The sequence below is a fragment of the Panthera leo genome, chromosome A1 (genome assembly GCF_018350215.1).
Source record: "Panthera leo isolate Ple1 chromosome A1, P.leo_Ple1_pat1.1, whole genome shotgun sequence".
Taxonomy (NCBI): domain Eukaryota; kingdom Metazoa; phylum Chordata; class Mammalia; order Carnivora; family Felidae; genus Panthera; species Panthera leo.
This window is the reverse complement of record NC_056679.1, coordinates 86,536,004-86,548,959: the sequence shown is the minus strand read 5'-3', so window position 1 is coordinate 86,548,959 and position 12,956 is coordinate 86,536,004. Positions and strand designations below refer to the sequence as shown.

The 12,956-nt window shown below is 34.7% G+C and overlaps 1 protein-coding gene across 1 annotated transcript; it reads right to left on the bottom strand.

Annotated features, from left to right (window-relative positions):
- Positions 1-10,612: 10,612 nt before the first annotated feature.
- LOC122229705 (olfactory receptor 1C1-like) lies at positions 10,613-11,547 on the bottom strand. The gene is given in 2 exon segments (XM_042955109.1): positions 10,613-11,040; positions 11,043-11,547. Coding segments are annotated over 2 exon segments (933 nt in total).
- Between the last annotated feature and the right edge of the window lie 1,409 nt (positions 11,548-12,956).

The window sequence follows — 12,956 nt, the reverse complement described above, 5'->3', positions numbered from 1 at the left end:
GCAACAAACTCTTTGATTTTAGCCATAGCAACTTCTTACTTGACATGTCTCATGAGGCAAGGGAGACAAAACCCAAAATGAACTATTGGGACTCATTGAGGTAAAAATATTCTGCACAGCAAAGGAAACAGTCAACAAAATTAAAAGACAATAGATGGAATGAGAGAAGATATTTGCAAAAGACATATCAAATAAAAGGTTAGTATCCAAACTGCATAAAGAATTTATCAAGCTAAACACCCAAAAAACAAATAATCCAATCAAGAAATGGGCAACAAACATGAACAGGCACTCTTCCAAAGAAGACATCCAGATGGATAACAGATACATGAAAACATCTTCAACATCACTCATCAGCAGGGGAATAAAAATCAAAACCACACTGAGACATCACTTCACACCTGTCAGAATGGCTAAAAATAACAACTCAGGCAACAGATTTTGACGAGGATGCAGAGAAAGAGGAACCCTTTTGCACTGCTGTTGGGGAATGCAAACTGGTGCAGCCACTCTGGAAAGTGTGGAGGTTCCTCAAAAATTTAAATATAAAACTACCCTGTGGCCCAAAAATTTCACTACTATGTAATTAATCAAAGGATAAAAATTGCTGATTCAAAGCAGGACATGCCCCCCAATGTTTATAGCAGTGCTATTGACAATAGCCAAAGTATGGGAAGAGCCAGAATGTCCATCGACTGATGAATGAATAAAGAAGATGTGGTATACACACACACACACACACACACACACACACACACACTCTCTAATATTAGTCTGCAATCAAAAAGAATGAAATCTTACCATTTGCAACAACATGGATGGAACTAGAGTGTATAAGTGAATAAGTCAGTGAGAGAACGAAAGGTACAATTTCACTCATATGTGGAATTTAAGAAACAGAACAGATGAACATAGCATAAGGTAAACAAAAACAAGGTAAAAACAGATGGGGAGAAAAACCATAAGAGACTCTTAAATACCGAAAACAAACTGAGAGTTGATGGAGGGGTGTTGGGTAGGGGGCTAGGCTAAATGAGTGATGGGCATTAAGGAGGTCACATGTGGGGATGAGCACTGGATGTTATATGTAAGTGATGAATCCCTAAATTCTAGTCCTGAAATCATTATTACACTATCTGTTAACTAACTCATTTAAATTTAAAATATAATAAATAAATAAATAAATAAATAAATAAATAAGTGAAGCCTGACAATGTTACTTAATTGTTGCAATCTCATAATAAACTTTAATGGATAAAGAGTGGCTTCTTACTGCTGAACAAAGAATTTTTTTTGACATGGAATCTACTGGTGAGAAACTATGAAAATTGTTGAAATAAATACAAGTGGATTTAGGATATCACATAAACTTAGTTGATAATCAGGCAGGGTTTTAAAGGATTTACTCCAACTTTGAAAGAAGTTATACTGTGGGTAAAATGCTGACAAAAGCATTAATTATTACAGAGAAATCATCCATGAAGAGAAAGGTCAATAGTTACAGCATATTTTATTATTGTTTTTTTTTAAAAAATGTTTGTTACTTATATTTGAGACAGAGAGGGTGGGTGGCTGAGAGAGGAAGAGAGACAGAGTATCCCAAGCAGACTCTACACTGTCAGTGCAGAGCCCGATATGGGGCTGAAAATCACTAATGTGAGATCTTGACCTGAACCCAAATCAAGAGTTGGTCACTTAACTGAATAAGCCACCCAGACTCCCCTGTTATTGTTTTATATTAAGAAATTTCCACAGCCACCTCCACCTTGATCAACCCTGATTAGTCAGACGCCATCAACCTCAAGGTAAGACCATCCACCAGCAAAAAGTTTATAACTCACTCAAAACTCAGATGATGGTGAGTATTTTTTACCAATAAATATTTAAATTAAGTATTTAAGTTTTTCTATAGACATAATACTATTGCACACTTACTAGCCTAGAGTATAAACATAACTTTTATATGCCATAGGAAAACAAAAAAAATCATTTGATTCAATTTATTATATTTACTTTGGTGCCATGGTTCAGAACTGAAATTGTCATATCTTTGAAATACTTGTGTCATTTAAAAAAAATTTTAGGGGCACCTGGGTGGCTCAGTCAGTTAAGCGTCTGACTTCAGCTCAGGTCATGATCATGCATTCTGTGAGTTCAAGCCCCACATAGGGCTCTGTGCTGACAGCTCAGAGCCTGGAGCCTGCTTCAGATTCTGTGTCTCCCTCTCTCTCTGGCCCTTCCCTTCTTGAGCTCTCTCTCTCTCTCTCTCTCAAAAATAAACAAACATTAAAAAATTTAAAAATAAATAAATAAATAAATAAATAATTTAACGCTTATTTATTTTTGAGAGAGAGAAGGTGAGTGGGGGAGGGAGAGGGAGAGAGGAAGACACAGAATCTGAAGCAAGCTCCAGGCTCCAAGCTGTCAGCACAGAGCCCAATGCGGGGCTCAAACTCATGAGGAGTAAGATCATGACCTGCACCCAAGTCGGATGCTTAACTGACTGAGCCACTCAGGTGCCCTGAGGTACTTCTGTCATTTTTAAAGATATTGGCCAGCGTGAAGGAACCTTATTGAAATAAATTGTATGTTACTTGATATTGAAGTAAAAAAAATATTTAAGATATATTGATGGACTGAGTTTAATCATCATTATTCTGAGTCTCCAAAAACTGGTTCTGTATTTGCATTGAGTTTCTTCATAATTCATTCTCCTGGCAATGGATTATAATAAATTGTATTTAATAGTTCTAATTCTGTACACATAGGTATTTTTCATCATAAATAACTATTTTCAGAAGAAAAAAAATTCTGAATTTGTGAAATATGCAGAGAAAAGTTTCAATGACAGTAAATATATATTGATTTCTTAGAAAAATGATTTGTGTATCTGTCTCATTTTCAAGTCATTGATTTGTATTATACAAATGCCAGATGTACAATATATAATATGATTATATATATGTATATATATATATATATATATATAGGAATATTTGGGAATTTTCATGTAAAGTGTAGTTTTCTTAGAGATAAGAACATTGATGGGAGGCCTGGGTGGCTCAATTGGTTAAGCGTCTGACTTCGACTCAGGTCATGATCTCGTGGTTCGTGGGTTTGAAACCCATGTCAGGCTATGTGCTGGCAACTCGAAGCCTGATACCTGTTTTGGATTCTGTGTCTCCCTCTCTCTGCCCCTGTCCCGTTCATACTCTGTCTCTCTCTCTGTCTCTCTCAAAAATAAATAAACATTAAAGTTAAAAAAAATAAAACATTGGGAATCCGTCATATAATGGCAATTCATGGATACTCAAAAGTCCATGTTTGTACCCAGAATATATGAATATGTTATTTATATGGAAAAAAAAGGACATTGGTGATAGAATTAAATTTATAGACCTTGATATGGAGAGAATATCCTAGATAATCCAGCTGGGCTCAATGTAATCACATAAAATCTTAAAAAATGAGAGCCTTTCTCAACTGTAGTCAGAAAATCAGAAAGATGGCCCGATGAGATGAACCTTACTGGGCAATGTTGACTTTTAAAGATAAAGTAAGGGGGCCCATGATTCAAGGAATGTGGGAAACCTCTAGAAGCTGGAAAATGCAAGGAAACAGATTTTTCCCTAAAGATTTGAGACGATAACATAGCCCTGAGACACCATAATTTTATTTCAGTAAGTCTGACCTATAAAAACGTGCAATTCGTGCTTTTAAGCTATTAGGCTTGTGGTAATCTGTACGTGCAATAATAGAAAATTAAAACACTGAATGAAAGTCAGTATTTCATTATCAATGTGCCACATTTGATCTATAGGATGTTTAAAATTGATTAGAGGAGAAATATTCTATCTATCTATCTATCTATCTATCTATCATCTATCTATCATCATCTACACACTCTCAAAATGTCTTTAACTGTTAAAACATTTTGCATATTCAAACAACTAGACCCTATAAATCACACCTGGAATGGAAATTTTGTAACTATATCCAACAACAGATGTGAATCTCAGAGACAATATTAAGCACAAGAAACTGGACATACAGGATGTACCCTGTAAAATGTCATTCATCTTCTGTAAATATTTAAAACAGGATGTTTTCAGAAGTCAGGATAACACTTATGTTCAGTGTTGAGTTGTAAAGGAGGTTCTGGGGTGTGATTTGTTCTACGTATTCTAGATGCTGATAAAATGGGTGTGTGAAGTTTGTAAAAATATGTTCAGCTGTATTCATAAAATATGTGCACTCTTCATGTAAAATATACATACAGTATTTAACCAAAGAAGTAAAGCCCCTCAGATGTTGAGGGAGTAGAAAAATATTTCTGACCCAATGATAATGAATATCCACCTGTGCTCTGGAACAACCTGAAAAGGAGTTGGGTGATTTTACACATGTCTGAGGGAGGAGACTTTCCTGGCCTTGGCACAGATCACCGTGATTGGAGAACCATAAAATGTGGCAAATATAAAAATACATAATGGTATCATAAAGCAAAGATTTTGTTTACACCCAGGGTGCATTAGACACTAAGAAAGAACAAAGACTCCCGATTATGACTGCAAATTGTTTATTCACCATACTGGCAGAAACATTGAGTGCTATTCACCATCAGATTTGTTTTTTTTAGTTTGTTTATTTATTTATTTTTTTATTTTGAGAGACAGTGAGGTGGAGGATCAGAGGGAGCGGGAGAGAGAGAGAATCCCCAGCAAGTTCCCCACTCTTAGTGGCTGAGTTAAGGTCAAGACTTGGATGCTCAACCAATTGAGCCACCCAGACACCACCAGATTTATTTGATTTAACAAATCAGTGTGATATCACACTTTTTGCATACAGAAATATCTAGAATCAGATCCACACTGCTCTGCCCAAATGGATGCTATTTGGATTAATAGAATGTTAATGTAATTTTACACATATATTTCACTTCTGTGATATTAAAATATTGCCTGAAACATGACACAATGTAACAAATTCTATTCTCTAGTTACAAATTTTTCCTGTGCTAATAAGTAACTTTACCAACACCTTTTCTTCCCATAATAATTGAAGCAACAATATTGCTATATCATGGATTATTTGCTAAGTATGTTGGTAAAAGTCACTGGGGTATACGGACATCCTGCTGAACACAATACCAGCTGAAATGCATCTCTATAGATATGGGTAATGGTCTTTCCATAACTTATATTTACTTAGTTGTGAAGAAAAAACAGTTATGTAACAAAGGGCTTGAAACTTTATTGTTAGAAGGCCTACCAAAAAAAAAAAAAAAAGGAAAACCAAATCAATAATGTTTACAACAAGGAAATTTTTTAAATACAAAATTATGACCAAAGACTTAAAATTCCAGGCCATGAACATATGAAGATGAGACAAAATATCTAGAACTAGTGTGAAAAATTCTGTGATGAGTATTAATACAGAAGGCAATAGATGTAAAGAAACATGGCAATCAAAGGCATTTTACTGGTGGATGGAAAACTTTAATTTTGGAGGGTGAAATACAGGAAGGTAAGGTTGTTTTTACTGAATTATAAGGAGAGAAAGTATATGATAGCCAGAAAAGCCTAATGCATAATGACAGATTCCAAGATCTAGAAGCTATTCTGTGTGAATGAAGAAGATGCTTTCTACAAAAGAGTGGATGGAAAATAACATTAGAAAAGAGATGATTTTAGGGGCGCCTGGGTGGCTCAGTCGGTTAAGTGGCCGACTTCAGCTCAGTTCATGATCTCGCAGTCCGTGAGTTCGAGCCCCGCGTGGGGCTCTGTGCTGACAGCTCAGAGCCTGGAGCCTGTTTCAGATTCTGTGTCTCCCTCTCTCTGACCCTCCCCTGTTCGTGCTCTGTCTCTCCTTGTCTCAAAAATAAATAAAACGTTAAAAAAAATTAAAAAAAAAGAAAGATGATTTTATGGTATATAAAGAAAAAAAAACAATCCAGTCTGAAGTCAAACGAAATGAAGAAGAAAATTGTAAAAATTGCTGATGATCCCAATAACCAGAGTTAATTACTTTATTATATTTTGCATTATATATTTTATATTTTTCTAACATACAAATATAGATAAATGTGTGAGCACATACATATTTTACAAGGATGATATGAATCCTTACATGCTCTTTAGTGCACTATTTTCTTTCACAAAACAATATGTGATATGCATTTTTCAAGTCCACATATAGGATTTACACTATCATTTTTATATCTACATTAAAAAGCTTGGAATATTGTCTTTTATCCATTTTGATAAATATTAAGAACACTTGAAACATTCTTTAATTTTATTATAAAAATAAGTTATATGAACATCATTGGATTATATATTGAAAGGCAGATAGAGAGACAGAGAGAAATTTTTTATATTTCTTTGCAATGAAATTTTCTAAAAAAAAAACTCTTAGAAGCTTGGGCCTATTAGAACACAAAATTTTTAAAAACAGATAAATTATGCTAGATCCCACAATGAGGGTACTTCTGAAATAGGTTATAGTTCCTTGCTTCCTCTTTAGATGTATATGTATTGCAGATCATTTTCTTAATTTATCAATAGAATTTATAACTATTTCAACATTTTATAAAAAATATGATATAATTGGCTCTTTCTTCTTTGTGAAATATAAGTTAATAAAAGCACTGAACACTGAACACATTTATAGTGTAACCTTTTCTTAATATTTTCACATGGTATTTGCATTTGCTTTAATTAATTAGCTTTTACATTTATTCTGTTCTTGAGTGTTTTTATAGCTATCCTTCCAAAACTTGAATTTTTCATATTTCTCTATTTCTTTATTAAGCATGTTTTGTTTAATTGTTACAAAATGAGATGAAAGTTCAAGGGATAAAACTTAACTCATTTTTAAGTGGTATATGGTTTGTTTAGTTTATATTCAAAGTCTTCTCTTTTTTATATAAATTATAGCAGTACAGTGGTAGCAGTATAGAGAATAAAAACTAAGAGATTAGGGAAAAAGGAACAATTTATTTATTTTTTTTATCAAAACTTCCTTGTCACTCTTAAATGTTCTGGGGTATCTATATTCACATCCTATAGTAAAACAACCACTCAAACAATTATCTGTGACATCTATGGTTCCTCATGTGCCCAATCTTATGAGTGGCTGGGAAGGAAATGTTAGCAGGTAAGTCTGTGCCTAATCTTTCCTCTTCTAATGACACATGTAAAAAGAAATAACCAGATCAAATCTTCTTTTTTTTTTTTGTAATTAATGAGATCTAATGAGATCTTCTGACAGTAATTTCTAGCAGAAAGGGAACTAAAAGTGTTACTTATGGAATGTGTTTAGGAGGATATATCCCACTTCTCTGGATTGCTTATGGTAAATAAATTTAGAATTAATGGGTAAGTAGGCAAGGATGCTGAAACATAGGTACCAATTATATAGTCATTTTATACTGAGTGGAGCAGTTTCTTGATCTAAGTACCTCCTTTTGTGCAAGGTAATATCCATCAAGTATGATTTGGAAACATCATATGTTACATGTAGGTCATGGCATGGTTTTCTTTCTTTCTTTCTTTCTTTCTTTCTTTCTTTCTTTCCTTCTTTCTTTATATTTTTTTAAAATTTGAAGTAGAGTTAATATACATGAGTTTCAGGGATACAACAGTGAACATTGTGTGTAATCTATATATTACACAATGCTCACCATGGTAAGTGTAGTTTCCATCTGTCACCATACAAAATTATTACAATATTATTAACTCTATTCCCTATGCTATACCTTTCATCCCCATGACTTACATATTTTATAAAAGGGGATTGTACCGCTTAATCCCTTTCAGATATTTTGCTCATCCACCCCTCTGGCAAACACCAGTTTGTTCTCTGTGCATGCCTGTTTCTATTTTTGTTTGCCTTTGTTTTGTTTCGTTGTTTATATCCCAATTATGAGTAAAAACATATGGTGATTGTCTTTGTGTCTAACTAATTTCACTTAACACGAGACGTTCTATGTTCATCAATGTTGTGAATGACAAGATTTTATGCTCTTTTATCAATGAGTAATATTCTATTGTGTATATATATCATATTTTCTCTGTCCAATCACATATTGATGGACATTTAGGTTGTTTCCCTATCTTGTCTGTAATAAACATAATAAAACAATGTTGCAATAAACATAGCATGCAAATATCTTTTTGAATTAGTGTTTTGGCTTTCTCGGGTGAATACTCAGCAGTGAAATTACTGGATCATATGGTATTTCTTTTTTTCCTAATATTCGGAGGAACTTCCATACTGTTTTCCATAGTGGATGAATCAATTTACATTTTTACTAATAGTACACAAGTATTCCCTTTTCTTCATATCCTCACCAACAGCTAACATCATATTTAATGGGGAACAACTGAAAGCTTTCCTCTAAGATCAGAAACAATGCAAGGATGTCCATTCTCAGCAGTTTTCTTCAACATAGCACTGGAAATCCTGGCTGCAGCAATCAGACTAAATAAATAAATAAATAAATAAATAAATCACAACCAAATGTGTAAAGAAAAAGTAAAACCTACCTATTTACAGATCACATGACAGTACATAAAAAGCCCTAAAGAATCCCCCAAGCACTATAGAACTGGCAAATGAATTCAGTAAAGTTGCAGCCTACACATATATATATATGTATATATATATATATCTGTTGCTTTTCTATATATAAATAAAAAGGAGCCTGAAGAGAAATTAAGAAAATTATCCTCTTGACATCAATAAGAATAAAATACCTAAGACTAAATTTAGCCAAAGACATGAAAGACCTGTACTCTGAGGACATAAGACATTGATGAAGAAAATTGAAGATAATACAAACAAATGGAAACATATATCATGCTCATAGTCCATCTTAACAGGATAAAGAAGGACTGGTGAGCTGCACCCATTTTATGAGGCTTTATGCTTTTCTTGTGTCTTGCAATCACCTATATCCTTTAAACTACTGAAATATGATACTAAAATTTTTATTTCTCATGAGTTCACTTTATTTATCCTAGTGGGTAAGTGGAATTATGGTTTCTATGGCAAGTTTGAAGGATACCAAATGCATTATAAAACACCCAGTTCATGCTACCAAGTTACACTTTTGTGCAAATTTACCTATATATTTTCTTGTTTTTTCTATGCTTATTTATTTACTTTGAGAGAGAGAGCATATGTGAGGAAGGGAGCAACAGAGAGAGAGGGAGGGAGAGAATCCCAAGCAGGCTTTTTGTTGTCAACACAGAGAGCAATACAGGGCTCAAACTCATGGACTGTGATATCATGATCTGAGTCAAAATCATGAGTCAGATACTCAATTGACTGAGCCACCCAGGAGTCCCCAACTTTTAAATTTCTGATCTGGTCTAAGAAAGATTCATGATATATGGTGTAGACTGCTGCATATCTACTTCCACCCCCCCTCCCCAATCACTATCATTTCCCTCTTCCTTATTGATCCCTCCTATGTGCTGCCATTTGTGTCATGATTTTGCTGAAGCTCATCATCAGACAGGTAAAGTCTTGCAAGGTGTTTATGGTGAAAGGATATAGAATTTTCCATTACATAGCTGTTCCATCTCAGCTGGCTATTTAGATATTTGCAAAAGAAAGAATTCAAGTAACTTGGATTAGGTCACTATTTTGGTTGTGGGAAACTGCTAAATGTTTAGACCTTTACTCTGAGTCTGCAACAATTGATTTAAGGATTGAACACTGATGAAACACAAATTAATAAAGAGAAGAAAACTAACAACTAATAAAAATTGTAGAATAAAGAGTGTAATATTATTTATTCCTGGAAAAATAACTATTGGTAATGTAATATCTGATGGCTCAACGTGGTAAAGGTAACCAGTCCAGAATTTACCTGTATGATATTTGAAATCCTAAAACAGACATCACCAACCCTAATAGTATTCTGTATGCAAAATTATACCCCTAAGCAACTTTCTACACCTAAAACTGTTGTAAGGGATTGAGATAACCTTTGGGAAAGATAATATTTTACTACACAAATATGAAACAACTATTCTTTCTTATTAGATAAAAGTGAAGGTTACAAGTCATCACTCCAGCTTTGTTTGTTTGTTTTATTTTTAATGTGAATGTGCATTCCTTACTTTGCATTATAAATTAGGAATCCAAGGACCTTACCATTCCACTTTACTATGAAGCTAGTATTTGTGTCCATGCCTACTTATTTAAATTTGGACTCATAAAATTTCAAGTTCAGAATGGTTTATCTTAATCTATGATATTTGTGAAATTTATCACAGAGACTGATAATTTTCACAAGAATATATTTGTACTGGAGCCAGAGATTCCTTACTCACAAAGTAGGGCAATACACACACTATATAACTTCCCTGAAATTCATTTTCCATATCTGAAAGATGGATTTATAATTTTATCTAATTTTTATACTCTGAGGATTATATGTGATAATCTATATAAAGCATTTATCATCATTTCCAGCATGACAGAGACATTTATTAGCTGTCATTTGCTTTTATTACTGTTACTATGATCACCCATGAATGCACATTTTATTACCATATTCATGATGTCTAATTCAGCCATTAGGTATTCATGATTGCTGCTAAAAGTGTAAATCCTTACAAAGCATTTTCTGAAGTGTTCTCTTCATGTCGTTGTTCCTTAGACTGTAGATGAAAGGATTTACCATTGGAGTCACCACTGTATACATGATGGCTAACAAGGTGTCACTCTCAGGGGTAAAAGAGGAGGAGGGGGTGAAATAGACAGCACTGGCTGTGCCATAGAACAACACCACCACTGATAGGTGGCAGCCACAGGTGGAGAAAGCTTTCTGTTTCCCCTGAGTAGATGTGATCTTCAGGATCGTGGAGAAGATCAGTCCATAAGATATGAGGATGCAGATAAGGGGAGTGAGAGCAAATAGACCTCCCACTATAAAAATAACCATCACATTGAGGGATATATCAGAGCAAGAGAGCTTCAAGAGAGGGTTGAGATCACAGAAGAAATGGTGGATGATATTGGAACACAGAAGTACAGATGTGCCATTAAGAGAGTGTGTAAGAGGGCATGGAGATAAGTGACAATCCAGAGCCCAGCCACTAGCTGGACACAAAAGGGCAGATTCATAATTGCAGTATAATGTAAAGGGCGGCAAATTGCCACATACCTATCGTATGCCATCACACAGAGAAGAAGGCTGTCCATATTCACAAAAGAAATGAAGAAGAAAAGCTGGCTGAGGCATCCTATGAAAGAGATTGTCTGTGTATCAGTCACGATGTTCACTATCATTTGGGGGATAGTAGTTGAGGTAAAACAGATATCAACAAAGGCCAAGTTACTAAGGAAGAAATACATGGGTAAATGGAGGTGAAAGTCAAAGCCCACAACCAAGATGATGAGCATGTTGCCTGATATAGTGATTAAGTACATACATAGGAAGAGCACAGATAGGAAATGTTGCTGCTCTGCTGATCCAGAAAGTCCCAGAAGGACAAAATCCTTGATAATTGTTAGATTTCCTGTTTCCATCTTCCCAACAAATCTAGGAAAGGAAAATATTAAATTGTAAAGACTAGAAATGTTAACTATCTCACACACATGTGTGTGCATGTTTGTGTGTGTGCATGTGTGTGTGTGTGTGTAATAAAGTACCATTCAAATTCTTTGTGCTCACCAATTATATCTTGTGTTTATGACATTGTCTATATATTCACATAGACATGTTGGGCATAACAATCTAAACTTTTTTCAAGAAAGAATGTTTTTTTCCTTCAAACAAAAATGCAAATTTTCTGCATAATATCTTCTTTTTTTAAAAATGTTTATTTATTTATTTATTTTGAGAGACAGAGTATGCAAATGGGGGAGGGGCAGAGAGAGAGGGAGAGAGAGAATCCCAGGCAGTCCCAGGCTGTCTGCACAGAGCCTAAAGCAGGGCTTGAATTTGACCTGAGCCAAAATCAAGAGTTGGACACTTAAACAGACTCAACCACCCACATATCCCTGCAAAAATCTTTGAAAATTATCAATACATACCTTCCTCCTTAAGACTTTTGCCAATCAACAATTTTCCTCCCCACTATATATCCATAGGCCTGAGCATTCATTTAGATTCATTTAGATTCCTACTCAAGGGTGAAAAAACAGAGAGTAATGAGATACAGATAAACATGTTTCTCTCTATAGATAATTATATTGTATCACTGTGGGAGTATTTACTTATTAAAGTGTATTTATTTATATAATATAAGGGGACAGATCTTGAACCAGGACACCATTTTCTCCCTTGAGGTCAGCACACTGGAGACTATACAAAGTTCCAAATACATCTTTTTTTTTTTAATGTTTATTTTGCTTTGAGAGAGAGAGAGAGTGCAAGTGAGGAAGGGGCAGAGAGAGAGAGGGAGGGAGACACAGAATCCAAAGTAGGCTCCATGCTCTGAGCTGTCAGCACAGAGAACAATACAGGACTCAAACCCATGAACCGTGAGATCATGACCTGAGATGAAGTTGGGCGCTCAACCGACTGACCCACCCAGACACCCCCCAAATTCATCTTCTAATGTGAGTTGGTTTTATATTTCTTTGTGAGTTGGTTTCTCCCTTATTTTTATAAATATTAGTTTTAATTTTTTTTTATTTTTTTCATGAAATTTATTGTCAAACTGGTTTCCATACAACACCCAGTACTCATCCCAAAAGGTGCACTCCTCAATACCCATCACCCACCCTCCCCTCCCTCCCACCCCCCATCAACCCTCAGTTTGTTCTCAGTTTTTAACAGTCTCTTATGCTTTGGCTCTCTCCCACTCTAACCTCTTTTTTTTTTTTTTCCTTCCCCTCCCCCATGGGTTTCTGTTACGTTTCTCAGGATCCACATAAGAGTGAAACCATATGGTATCTGTCTTTCTCTGTATGGCTTATTTCACTTAGCATCA